Genomic DNA, 14367 nt, shown 5'->3' with positions numbered 1-14367 from the left:
AGGCCATCATAGTGTCGAAGTGTGAGGTCTACTGTAGGAAACAGCTTTATAATTTCCTATATGGCAGGCCAGTTGTCCCTACACTATTTATTTAACTATTTATTTCATTTATTTCCCTATATTTTTACTCATGGATTAGAAATGTCTACTTATATTCCCACAATCACTTGGTCTGTTTCTAGCCTTGCTATTTTAGTCCATTGATCTGTGTGGTTTCGTCACTGTCATATTCTTTTCATTAGTCAGGTGGGGTTTATAGTACATTTTCAAAACTGGTTGTGTAAGCTCCACCTCATTGCTATTCTTTCTCAGATAAGATTTAGAATCATTTGCAATGTGCCTCCCTTGTCTGCCCAAATCCTATTAAGATTTTAGTTGTTAAGTCATTAAATGTATCAGTTAATTTAGGAAAAGTTGACTTTTTTTCTTAGTGTTGTCTTCCCATATAAGAACAAGGTTCTTCTCTCCATTTGTTCAGTGTTTCTTCTGTGTTCCTTGCTGGGATTTTGTTTTCTTCAAATAGATCCTGCACATCTTGTTAAGTTTCTTAGGCATTTTAAGGCTTTTCATTGTTATTGCAAATAGATGATTTTCTTCCATTATAACTTCTAGTCTAACATTCTAACTAGCTATTGGTATTTAGAGAGGCTATTAAGTTTTTTGTCTATTGATTTTTCAGACTGCCAGCTTACTGAACTCATTCTGATGGGTTTTCATTTGAGTCTCTGAGTTTTTCAGGTTTGTCATTGATCTGTCCTGTGATTTCAATCTATCCCTCCATGTTGAATCCTTCTGGTCAGCACTTTAATGTTAAGATTCCATAGCTTACAAACTGTAATGTGAACTCCATTGACTCACTCTTTCCTCTTCTTTCCACTCAAACCACTTAAGAGTTCTTCCTCCTCACTGTCCTCATTTCCTTCCCCCCACTCACTCGTCCGCCTGCTCCAACTGGCTGCAACCTTTCTGACTCCAACAAAATGCTTGGTAGGGTCTCTGTGAGCGCCACGTCTCTAAATCCAAACGTCGTTTTAACCCTGCATTTTGCGGGACCTCTCCTTCACATACAGTTCTGATGGCCTCGCCCTCGCGCGCTGTCCCCTTCCTACGGTATCGTCACCTTGCATTTTGTGGTCTTCCTCCTGCATCTTCCACTGCTCTTCCTCAGTCTCTTTGTGGTACACCTTCCTCTACTCTTTATTATTGAGGATTCTTTATTTTTTTATACAGCAGTTTCTTATTAGTTATCTAATTTATACAAATTAGTGTATGTATGTCAATCCCAATCTCCCAATTCATCCCCGCTCCCCCACTGAGGATTCTTATTGCTTAATATTAGATCCTCATCTTTTCATATTTTACTCTCCACTTAGGTGATTTCACCCATTTTTATGATTTTAATCACCAACTATATGCTCATGACTCCCATCTTTATATCTCTAGTCTAGGCCTTTCTTCTGAGCTGCGATTTATATATCCATTCACCTCCTCCACATTTCTGCTTGAATGTCTCAAACTCACCTTAAATTCACCACGTCCAATATTAAAATCATGACATTTTTCCCCAAGTCCACTCCTCTTCACAGTTTCCATCAGTGCATGGCGTCCCTACCCAACCTGGAACTGTCCTTTGCTGTTCCCTTCTCTCTCATCATCATAGCCGGTCCTAAAACCATGTGGATTTAACATCCTAATAATAGATGCTGAACCCTTAACCTTATCTCCTTTTCCACCACCAGCATCACTCTGGTTTGAACTACCATCACCTTTCCCTGGATGGCTAAGGTAGCGTCCTGCCTGGTCTCCTCTGTGCTCTTACTCTCCTCCAACTCATTTTCCTCACTGCATCCGTGCAGATCTTACATTGTTCTTGTGCTTAAACTCTGTCATCTTGCGCTTGCCATTCCTCAACAATAAAGACCAAAATCCTCAACATGTGCTATGGGGCTGTAGCAATGAGGCCCCCGTCTTGCACTCTTACCTGCTTGTAAAATTTCAAACACAGAAATGTGTAACTGAGAAAGGAATAATTCTCTGTAATTCTATCACCAGAGATAGCCACCAGTGTATGTCTTAATGGTTTGGGGTATATTCTTCCAGATGCTTTTTTATGCATATATATTATGTCTCTCTTGGTATATCTGTTATCAGTAATATACCAGAGTTGTATGAGTGTATCTATAAACCTATTACATACATATTATACTAGAGGCTTGTAAATATGTAGATAGCCTTACTTAATAAATACCTACATCTGTCTGTGTATCTACCTGCTATGGTCACCTGCAGAGACAGATGGAACTTCCCTCCACTCCTCCCCACCCCCCCCCCAAAAAACTGGGGGTCAGATGTCAAGACTGATGTCACATACACACACCAAGAGGGTATGAAAGGTTTATTGTTTAATTACATAGCTGAGATCTCTGGGAGAGCAGGGTAGCCCCCTCAGGCAGATCCAAAATGGCCTGAGAGAGCAGGCAAGGAGATTGGCTGGGGTTTTTCTTGCGGCCAGATTTGAGTGTTTCCATGCTCGGGCAGGGGCTTGTGTGGTTTGAATCTCCTGCCAGTACCAAAGGATGAAGCATCCAGGCTTTCTTACCAGTTTGTTCAGAAATAGGGGTACAAGGGGAAGAGGGAAGGGTGAGGCTTAAAGGCTGTCAGCAGTCCTCAAGTGGAGTCACACTCCTCTTTACACTGTGTATCCATGTGTGTGTGTGAGTACACATGTGGATAGGCCCATGTTCAAACATACACATACCCAAACCTGTCCATCCATCCGTCTAGCCACACATACCTACATATGTATCTACATATTGCAACTGCCTTTCGTCATTAATAATCATTTTATGTTAGTATGTGGAGATCAACCTCATTCTCTTATGTAGGTGCATAGATTTCCATTGTAGGGATGTGTATAATTAGATAGCCATTACCTTGTTGATGAAGTTGTTCCTAATGTTATTTCTTTCTGCTTTTACAAACAACGGGGCACTGAACATCACGCACAACTTTGTAACTGTGCGACTATGTTAGTCATTGAGCTCTCTTATGTTCCGGATACTGTGAAAACCCAGGTCCCAGATTATTTGAAGTGACATTCTAGTGGAGAATAGACAAGGGACAAACAAACAGTTTGCTGACATGTTCAATATGATTACTGATATAAACACATATAAAACAGGGGAAGGAGATGGTGATGGGAGCGGTCTGCTATATCGGGTGCTTAGGGAGGGCCTCTACAATAGGGCAGAGTCATGTGGGAATGGCCACAGAGTATGTCTAAGGAAAAGCATTCTTTTTTTATAAATTTATTTATTGTATTTATTTTATTTTTGGCTGCATTGGGTCTTTGTTGCTGCGCGCGGGCTTTGTCTAGTTGCAGCGAGTGGGGGGCTACTCTTCGTTGCGGTGCACGGGCTTCTTATTGCGGTGGCTTCTCTCGTTGCGGAGCATGGGCTCTAGGAGCGTGGGCTTCAGTAGTTGTGGCATGCAGGCTCAGTAGTTGTGGCTTGCAGGCTCTAGAGCACAGGCTCAGCAGTTGTGGTGCACGGGCCTAGTTGCTCCGCGGCATGTGGGATCTTCCCAGACCAGGGCTTGAACCTGTGTCCCATGCATGGCAGGAGGATTCCTAACCACTGCGCCACCAGGGAAGCCCAGGAAAAGCATTCTTACGTAGAAAAAGCCTACTGAATAATTTTTGAGGTCAAAGGGTGTGCATATTTTAAATTACAATGGATCTTTTAAGAAAATTTATATACTCCTTGATATATTAATATTAACACACTCTTAAACAAGCAACCCTGTTTCTTTCCGTCATCACTAAAAAGCCTTTTTTTAACCTTTTTTGATATGGTGGACAATAACTCACATCTCCTCTTAATTTGTACTTTGTTATTAGTAAGGCTGAGCATCTTTCATCTGTTTATTATCCATTGGTCTTTTTTTGGTAAACTGCTTATTTATGGGATTTGCTCTAATTTCTTCAGGCCATTGGCCATTTATTATTATACTACAGATATTTTTTCATTATTCATGGTTTGCCTTATGATGTTACTATCAAAGTTTTTGGCATGCAAAATATCAATTTTTTTGTAGTCTACTTACCAATTATTTTCACGTAAGGAGTTAGTGTTTTGGGTCATGCTTAGTGGCCTTCATTAATCCAAATTTCTAAAAATGTTTCTTAAACACTGAAAGTGCAAAGGCTTTCAATGTTTTATCTAAAACATTAAATTCTTTGATTTATTCACAATTTACTTATGCTTGAGACCTGAGGTAAAGGTCTCAGCTTTAAAAAGCAACAACACAAACTGATTTAATGAGCCTGATTCAATAATGCCAAGAGAGAGAACTGGGGAACCGGAGGTCTTCAAGCCTTTCCAGCACTTTCTTTGGCCAGGCAGAGGAAGAGGCTGCTGAGGTTACTAGGAAGCTGGAGAAACAGGAGAAGAAACACTTGAAGAAGGAAAAGGCTGGCTGCGATTGCCCTGGCGTCTTCAGAAAACAGCAGCAGGACCCTGGAGGAATGTGAGGGGACAAGTGAAAGAGCCGAAAAGAAGCAAAAGCAAAAGCCCCAGGAGGCTCCTCAGGAGAATGGAATGAAGACCCATCTGTCTCCTCCAAACCCCCCCAAAAGAAATCTTTTTCCAAGGAGGAGCTGGTTAGTAGTGATCTTGAGGAAACAGCTGGCAGTGGAAGTCTCACCAAGAGGAAGAAATCTTTCCCCAAAGAGGAACCAGTGAGTGACTCTGAAGAGTCAGGAAACAAGAAGGTCCCCAGGCAAAAGAGGAAATTCTCTTCCAAGGAGGAGCCACTCAGCAGTGGACCTGAAGAGGCTGCTGCCAGCAAGAGCAGCAGCTCCAAGAAAAAGAAAAAGCTCTGAAACCTCCCCCAGGAAAATCAGAATGGACATTTCCCTAGTGGGGCATAACTTGCAGACGTTATTTCCCAACCCATCCCCTATCTCAATAAAAACCAAACCAAAACAGAACAAGCAAACAAAGCCACAAAACAGTGCTTATAGCTGGTTGCTCCCAGGCCATTCATCATCCTTTTGTCCGGCCCCTCTCGGTTGATTTAACACGCCCCTATTACAATAACCAAATTTCCATAAATTCTTGGATCTGTTTTGTGACTCATTGTTTTACTGATCTATTTTGGCACTGATATCATATTGCTGATGATTGGAACTTTGTTTAGTGCCTCTTAGCCGAATAACCTCCCCAGATTCCCTCACCCGCACGTGTTTTCAGAAGTGTCTTGATTTTTATAGATATGTTAATGCTTTCAAATTAACTTTAGAATCAGTTTTTCCCCCCAGATTGACTCAAAAATACTACTGGGATTTTGACTGAGAATCCATTAGAGTTACTACAGATTACTTTGAGAACCATTTTTTAAAACAATACTGCATTTTTCTAAGAACTAAACAAATTTATTCAATTTTTCGTGTCCCTTAGTAGGGACATGAAAAATACCTTCATATATGTAATACATTTCTTAAGTTTATTCCTAAGTATTTTATTTTTGTTCCTATTTATCTGCGTCCAACAAAGTTAATATGCTGTATTTTCATTCCATTCAATGTTATTTTTTATTTTTCTTGGGACTTCTTTGACCTGTGGATTGTTTAGAAGTGTTTGGAGATTTTGCTGTCATCTTTATTTCTAGCTTTGATAGCATTTGCGTCAGAGAACACACTCTATAATTTCAGTTCTTTTAAATCCTTTGAGGTTAATGTTATGGCCCAGAACGAGGTCTATCTTGGTGAATGTTCTGCTGTTTGTTCGGTGGGTGTTCTATAAATGTCAATGAGATCCTCCTGGTTGATGGTGTCATGAAGTTCTATATCCAGCTGATTTTGTCTAGCAGTTTGTCAATTGAGAGAGGGGTATTGAAGTCTCCAACTGTATGTAGATTTGTTTCTCCTTTCAGTTTTTTCTGAAAGAATGTAATTTGAAGCTCTTTGGTGTATAAACCTTTAGGAGTGTTTTCTTGTTGGACTGAACCTTTTATCATTGTGTAATATCCCTCTTTGTCCCTGGTCTGGGCTGATTTTTAGAAGTAGAGATTTACAGATCTGTTTTTTGATACAGTGAATCTGGAGTGGGGCCTGAAAATATGCATTTTAACAAAATTCCCAGCTGATTTTTAGTGTTTTTGGTTTATTTGGTTTTTTGGATCTATACCCAGGAATGGAAATGCTGGGTCACATGGTAGTTCTGTTTTTAGTTTTCTGATGAATCTCCATACTGTTTTCCACAGTGGCTGCATTCTCACCAACAGTGCACAAAGGTGCCCTTTTCTCCACATCTTCGCCAACATGTTATTTGTGTTCTTTTTGATTATAGTCATTCTGACAGGTGTGAGGTGATTTCTCGTTGTAGTTTTGATTTGCATTTCCCTGATTAACGATGTTGAGCACCTGCTAACATGCAGATGTGCCTGTTAGCCATCTGCATTTCCTCTTTGACAGGATGATTTTTATAATTAGGTATTACTCAGAGTTCTTGCTTACAAACAATAAAAACTGACTTTGGTTAACTTAGGCAGAAAGGAATTTTTAATTTTTTTAATTAATTTTATTTTTGGCCATGCTGTGCAGCATACAGGATCTTAGTTCCCTCACCAGGGACTGAACCTGTGCCCCATGCAGTGGAAGTGCGGAGTCTTAACCACTGGACTGCAAGGGACATCCCAGAAAGGAATTTATTGAAAGAACATCCAGTAACACTGACTTGATTGCTAGAGTCCTGCTAGGAAGCAGAGCCCTAAACCCCGCTAGGGAAGCCAAAGAAATGAAGGAATTGCTCTCCCTGATCCTAGTGGGTAGAGCACAAAGTTTTATGACCTAAACTTAACCATCAGGCTCTCACACCACTTCAGACTTTGAATCTGGTGCAAAGAATATGAAGTAGAGCTAGTTTAGAATTCAGCCTGGTGGTGGTGAGAATTTTGGTGTCAAAACAGAAGTGGCAGTAATGGCAGAACCTAGACACATGCCTAACTGTGGCATCATTTGGTCATGGTTCAGACTGCCTGGTCTCCTTTGGTTTCCATCCCTTTTATCATCCTGGTTTCCCAAAACTCCTGTTCGGCGAAAATTGTAACATATTTTATTTTTGGAGATTAAATCAGAAAATAATAACGTATCACTTGCTAGGTCAACTACGAAATAGTAAATGTGGTTAATACCATGGGTTCTGTTTGCCTGACAAGTGGAATGATTTACTGTTTTAGAAGGCAAATAGGCGGACTTCCCTGGTGGTCCAGTGTTTAAGACTGCGCATCCAATGCAGGGGGTGCGGGTTCGATCCCTGGTTGGGGAACTAAGAGCCCACATGCCGTGCAGCACAGACAAAAAAAACAAAAAAAAGGTCAAGTAGGCCTTATACACAGGATGGGCTCTCAAATTGTGTATCTTAGGGGAACCTTAGTGGTAGTGACAGCAGTAGGGATCTGTTATGTGTCAGGGATCTATCTGTGACTTTGGACAAGTAGTCACTTAGCCCTTCCTTACTCTAGGATTATCTGTAAAGTGAAGAGGTTGGACTAGACCAAAGACTAGTGTCTAGGTCTCCAAACTGCAATATTCTGTGACTCTAGAGAGCCTCGTTGTTCCTTAATCATTTCAGTTAACCATCCTTGTGAGATTAGTTGACAGCTACTACCATGTGCTTGGCTTTTTGCTAACTTTGGGCAAAGTCCTAGGGATGTGTGAGATGGAGTGTCTAAACCAGTGGTCTCCAGCCTCTTTGGCACCAGGGACTGGTTTTGTGAAGACAATTTTCCACGGATGGGGGTGTGGGTGGGGGAGATGCCTCAGGCGGTAATGCGAGCGATGGGAGCGGCAGATGAAGCTTTGCTCGCTTGCCCATCACTCACCTCCCGCTGTGCGGCCTGGTTCCTAACAGGCTGCGGACCGGTACCGGTCTGTGGCCCGGGGGTTGGGGACCCCTGGTCTAAACTAACCAGTATCAGGATGAGAATGGTGTCCACTTTTTCTACGGTAAGTTTTGATTGGCTGTGACCCATGAAGTATCATGAACACAGACATGTTATCACTTCAGAGACCAGGAAATTACATCTATTCCCAGAAGACTTCCTCCTGGTTGATCCTGTCAGAACTGAAGAGGGAGAGTAGACTTGTAGCAGAGGGGGTACTGTAGGAAAGGAGAGGGTTACAAGTTAAGCTGAATTGGGTAGGAAAACAGGCAGCTCTCCCCAGGTACTGGGTTGCTCTGGAGAAGCCTGAGGGGTGAATGCAGGGAGAAGTCTGACTTGGCCAGTGCATGTTAATGTCACTCGCAGCTCATGGAAGAGTCGCACAAAATTGCCTACAGTAGCTTGGCCCAAATAAATAATAGACCTAGGATGTCAGGAATGCACAAGTTACAGAACGGCTGCAAAGCCCTTTGTTTACGTATTTGGTGAAGTGAATTCTTATTTTGCCTTTAGCATAAAAGTCAGTTTAAAAGTGACTGGGGCACAATCTGTTTAGTCATTCCTTGTGCTTTGCAGGTTCTCACGAGTGCATCATTTCTGGGAGCCTTGTCTTTTCTCATCTGTCTGCGTTGTGTGTGCCATTTCTGCATTTACTCTCCCTATTGAGACCAAAGGACGGGCCCCACAGGTAAGTGATGCAGGACTCTCTTAAGCATTCTCAACTAACACCTTTTGACTAAAGGAAATAAGCTTGGAGTATGGAAATTCTTTTAAGCAGACGATGATGCCCAAGTCTGTGCTAACACAATGGTACATCTGTTTAGCAGGTTCCAGTAGAAAAAATGGGTATCCACTGTTCCTGCATATAACTTTGAGCAGCAAACCGATTATTCATTTCAAACCTTTCCTTCCTGTAAAAGTTGACTAAGATGAATGATATTATTGACACCTCAGCTTTCTACCCTTCACTTTTCTGTTTGTAAGCATTGCTGCAGAGCTAAATGTGGCCAGAGGATCAGAAACAGCTATTTGCATTGCCCTTAGGATCACAGGGTCACTACTGTTGGTCCAGCCACCTTTCCCGCAATTTTGTCAGCTGCCTGTGGTAAGACTGGAGGCAAAAAGTTCTGTGCTGCCCCAGTTGTCATCCAATACTAACAGACACAAAGTGCATAAAAAAGGATATCCCAAAAGTATAAGGTATGCTCCCGGGGGCAAAGTTGTATCAGAGATGGCCTCTCCTAGCCCCCTTAAGGTTGGCTCCATCTCAAAGTACAGCTGGTGGCTCTGTTGTTTCCCTGCCTTAAATGTAAAGCTTGTTGCTGGTATGCAAGGGTGTGTGTGTGTGTGTGCGCGCGTGCACATGCCCACAGGGAAAGGGGGAGAACAGCTGGGGTTAGCTGTACAGGGGTGACCACTGAACAGCAGGGGGGTTAGAAGCACCAACCCTCCAGGCTGTCAAAAATGCCAGCATAACTTATAGGCAGCCTTTGGTATCCAGTTACTCGCATCTGTGGATTCAACCAACCACGGATTGTGGATTGTACAGTACTAGAGTATTTACAACTGGAAAAAAATCCATGTAAACGTGGACCCACACAATTCAAACCCACGTTATTCAAGGGTTAACTGTCTGATCTGAGCTGCCACATCTAAATGGGACTGTGAAGTCATCGTGCTCCTTTGGCTGAACGTGGCTTGCCTTCTCTCCCATATCCTATTTATAGTGAACCATGGACACTTGTTAATGTCTGTGAGTAGCTGGAAAGTATTTTTGAGTAAAGGGGGCGGGGGGAGCAAAACTAAAAAAAACCCCGATTTACACCAGTCTTAATGTTTTTTGCTTGCCCTAGATCCAAAATGTGTTATTCCATTTTCCCCCTAACTTTTTTTTTTTTTTTTTTGCGGTACGCGGGCCTCTCACTGCCGTGGCCTCTCCCGCCGCGGAGCACAGGCTCCGGACGCGCAGGCTCAGCGGCCATGGCTCACGGGCCCAGCCGCTCCGTGGCACGCGGGATCCTCCCGGACCGGGGCACGAACCCGCGTCCCCTGAATCGGCAGGCGGATTCTCAACCACTGTGCCACCAGGGAAGCCCTTCCCGCTAATTTTTAATCTTTAAGGTAATACGCATTTTAATCACAGATTAGATAACCTGCTATGTAATTATAAATTTAGGGCTTTGTTTAGATTCCTTACTTGGAAAGGTGACCCATTCATTGAATACCTGAAGCCAGGGATTGAATTAGGTGATTCAAATGATTCCTTTTAATCTTAAAGGATTGTCACATGCTTCAAACAGATGAGGAAACTAAGGCAAAAGGAGAGTTGTGTAACTCGAATAAAGGAACACACTACATACTGTCGGACTGGAATTTAAATTAGACTGCAAAGTTAAGTGATGATAAATCTTATGCTAATTTTCTGTGATGGTGGCTTTTTTAAAGTAGTAACAATACATATAATGAAACTTGGCTCATCTCACGTGCTTTATGGATTTCCAATTCAAGCCCTATCCACTTACGATGACCATTCCCTCTTTTGTTGACTGGGACTTGGTTTTAGGAGTGTAGTGAAATTATTCTGCATGTATGTTTACAAGACATTAATCAGTCCCTACCACTTTCACATGCGGATACAATAAATACAGTTGTATGGGCATGTAGCCCTTGATGGCTCTGCCACACAATGGCTATATGTCTTTGGGCAAATCTTAAAACGTGTATCTCAGTGTTGTGAGCACTTAACATATGAAACTATCTGGTGACTGATACAATAAAACTCCTAGAAATATTTAAAACATGCCCAAAAATTTAACTTTCTACAGCACAGACAGCATCCCTAATAATTTGGATGAACCAACCTGGTCAATAGTTTAATAGTAGTAATTCCACTTTAGAATGACTCTAAAAAGCTCTTATTTTGATGAACCTGGTAAGTAATCAAAAAACTCTTGAAAAGTATTTATAATGTGACGTTTTTTCCTGAATGATGTCTGTATTGCACTAGAATAACTGAATTATAAAGGTACTATTTGCACTGTCAGGTACACAAAGGTAAATGTTAGACCCTTAATTCCTTATAAGCTTATTAAAGAACCTTCTATTACTAGTTTTTAGTGCCAGATAGTTGAATATGGAGAAGACGTTATAAAGAAGACTTTATAAAAAATTAAATGTATTATCTAATAAATTACTCATTTGCCAGCAACTTAAATGAATTAAGTAAAGACCTGCAAAACTGCGTCTACCAAAGGATAAAAATATATTTTTATCTTCACAAAGAGCTGTGGCACATTTAAAATACACCTGGCTTGGGCCTTCCTGGTGGCGCAGTGGTTAAGAATCCGCCTGCCAATGCAGGGGACACGGATTCAAGCCCTGGTCCGGGAAGATCCCACATGCTGTGGAGCAACTAAGCCCCTGCACCACAACTACTGAGGCTGCGCTCTAGAGCCTGTGAGCCACAACTACTGAAGCCTGTGCACCTACAGCCTGTGCTCCACAACGAGAAGTCACCGCAATGAGAAGCCCATGCACTGCAATGAAGAGTAGCCCCCGCTCGCCGCAGCTAGAGAAAGCCCGTGCACAGCAATGAAGACCCAACGCAGCCAAAAATAAATAAATAAAATGTATAAAAAAATAAAAACACCTGGTTTAATTTCAGTACACTACTTGGTAGTTAAGAAATATTGATTATGTATTTTTGAAAACTAAGACACATGAGAATGCAGTAGGTTAGCTGTATATATTGTCTCAGGGAAGAGATCAATAGAGGACTTTTATAAAATATTCATTAAAGTTGGCAAAGTGTATCTAGGAGAGATGGGTAGGGGGAAGGTGGCTTTCTTCCTTGGCATCAAGTCTGTTCAGGTATATATGAATATGTAATAAATATCAGACAAAACATATACTTGATATTCTCCCATGAAGTTTATAGCAAAAATTGGACTGAAATTTTGTATCTAAGACTTGAATTTGAGGTGGTATCATTAGGCGTTTCAAAACAAATAGAAGTCATCCAACCTGGAAGAAATGGACATATTCTTAGAAAAGCACAACCTTCCAAGGCTGAACCAGGAAGAAATAGAAAATATAAACAGACCAATCACAAGCACTGAAATTGAAACTGATTAAAAATCTTCCAACAGGGCCTCCCTGGTGGCGCAGTGGTTGGGAGTCCGCCTGCCGATGCAGGGGATGCAGGTTCGTGCCCCGGTCCGGGAGGATCCCACATGCCGCGGAGCAGCTGGGCCTGCGCGTCCGGAGCCTCTGCTCCGCAATGGGAGAGGCCACAGCAGTGAGAGGCCCGCATAGTGCAGGAAAAAAAAAAAAAAAAAAAAATCTTCCAACAAACAAAAGCCCAGGACCAGATGGCTTCACAGGTGAATTCTATCAAACATTTAGAGAAGAGCTGACACTCATGCTTCTCAAACTCTTCGAAAAAATTGCAGAGGAAAGGAACACTCCCAAACTCATTCTGTGAGGCCACCATCACCCTGATACCAAAACCAGACAAAGGTGTCACAAAAAAAACTACAGGCCAATATCACTGATGAACATAGATGCAAAAATCCTCAACAAAATACTAGCAATCAGAATCCAACAGCACATTAAAAGGATCATACAACATAATCAAGTGGGGTTTATCTCAGGAACGCAAGGATTCTTCAATATATGCAAATCAATCAATGTGATACACCATATTAACAAATTGAGGGAGAAAAACCATATGATCATCTCAATAGACGCAGAAAAGGCTTTTGACAAAATTCAACACCCATTTATGATAAAAACCCTCCAGAAAGTAGGCATAGATGGAACTTAACATAATAAAGCCCATATATGACAAACTCAGAGCCATCATCGTTCTCAATGGTGAAAAACTGAAACCATTTCCACTAAGATCAGGAACAAGACAAGGTTGCCCACCCTCACCACTATTATTCAACATAGTTTTGGAAGTTTTAGCAATCAGAGAAGAAAAATAAATAAAAGGAATCCAAATTGGAAAAGAAGAAGTAAAACTGTCACTGTTTGCAGATGACATGATACTATACACAGAGGATCCTAAAGATGCTACCAGAAAACTACTAGAGCTAATCAATGAATTTGGTAAAGTAGCAGGATTCAAAATCAATGCACAGAAATCTCTTGCATTCCTACACACACAGATGATGAGATATCTGAAAGAGAAATTAAGGAGACCCTCCCATTTGCCATTGCAACAAAAAGAATAAAATACCTAGGAATAAACCTACCTAAGGAGACAAAAGACCTGTACGCAGAAAACTATAAGACCCTGATGAAAGAAATTAAAGATGATACAAACAGATGGAGAGATATACCATGTTCTTGGATTGGAAGAATCAACATTGTGAAAATGACCATACTACCCAAAGCAATCTACAGATTCAGTGCAATCCCTATCAAACTACCAATGGCATTTTTCACAGAACTAGAACAAAAAATTGCACAATTTGTATGGAAGCACAAAAGACCCCAAATAGCCAAAGCGATCTTAAGAAAAATGGAGCTGGAGGAATCAGGCTCCCTGACTTCTGACTATACTACAAAGCTACAGTAATCAAGACAGTATGGTACTGGCACAAAAAACACAAATATAGATCAATGGAACAGGATAGAAAACCCAGAGATAAACCCATGCACATATGGTTACCTTATCTTTGATAAAGGAAGCAAGAATATACAATGGAGAAAAGGCAGCCTCTTCAGTAAGTGGTGCTGGGAAAACTGGGCAGCCACATGTAAAAGAATGAAATTAGAACACTTCCTAACACCATACACAAAAATAAACCCCAAATGGAGTAAAGACCTAAATGTAAGGCCAGACACTATCAAACTCTTCGAGGAAAACAGGCAGAACACTCTATGACATAAGTCACAGCAAGATCCTTTTTGAACCACCTCCTAGAGTAATGGTAATAAAAACAAAAATAAACAAATGGGACCTAATGAAACTTAAAAGCTTTTGCACAGCAAAGGAAACCATAAACAAGATGAAAAGACAACCCTCAGAATGGGAGAAAATATTTGCAAATGAAGCAACTGACAAAGGATTAATCTCCAAGATATACAAGCACCTCATGCAGTTCAATATCAAAAAAACAAAGAACCCAATCCAAAAATGGGCAGAAGATCTAAATAGACATTTCTCCAAAGAATATATACAGATTGCCAACAAACACATGAAAGGATGCTCAACATCACTGATCATTAGAGAAATGCAAATCAAAACTACAATGAGGTATCACCTCAGAATGGCCATTATCAAATCTACAAACAATAAATGCTGGAGAGGGTATGGAGAAAAGGGAACCCTCTTGTACTGTTGGTGGGAATGTAAATTGATACAGCCACTATGAAGAACAGTATGGAGGTTCCTTAAAAAAACTAAAAATAGAA

General features: G+C 41.2%; 1 protein-coding gene across 1 annotated transcript in view; it reads left to right on the top strand.

Moving 5' to 3' along the window:
- SVOPL (SVOP like) overlaps positions 1 to 9955 on the top strand; it is a 60251-nt gene extending 50296 nt beyond the window's left edge. Inside the window, 4 exon segments of the mRNA XM_073809974.1 lie at positions 8521 to 8549; positions 8551 to 8632; positions 9672 to 9697; positions 9899 to 9955. Of these exon segments, the coding sequence (XP_073666075.1) occupies positions 8521 to 8549; positions 8551 to 8632; positions 9672 to 9674 (114 nt within the window). The 3' untranslated portion in view covers positions 9675 to 9697; positions 9899 to 9955.
- Positions 9956 to 14367: the final 4412 nt, after the last annotated feature.

The sequence above is a fragment of the Tursiops truncatus genome, chromosome 9 (assembly GCF_011762595.2).
Source record: "Tursiops truncatus isolate mTurTru1 chromosome 9, mTurTru1.mat.Y, whole genome shotgun sequence".
NCBI classification, from domain to species: Eukaryota; Metazoa; Chordata; class Mammalia; order Artiodactyla; family Delphinidae; genus Tursiops; species Tursiops truncatus.
Note: the sequence above shows the minus strand (reverse complement) of the source record. Positions and strands in the feature narration are given on the sequence as shown.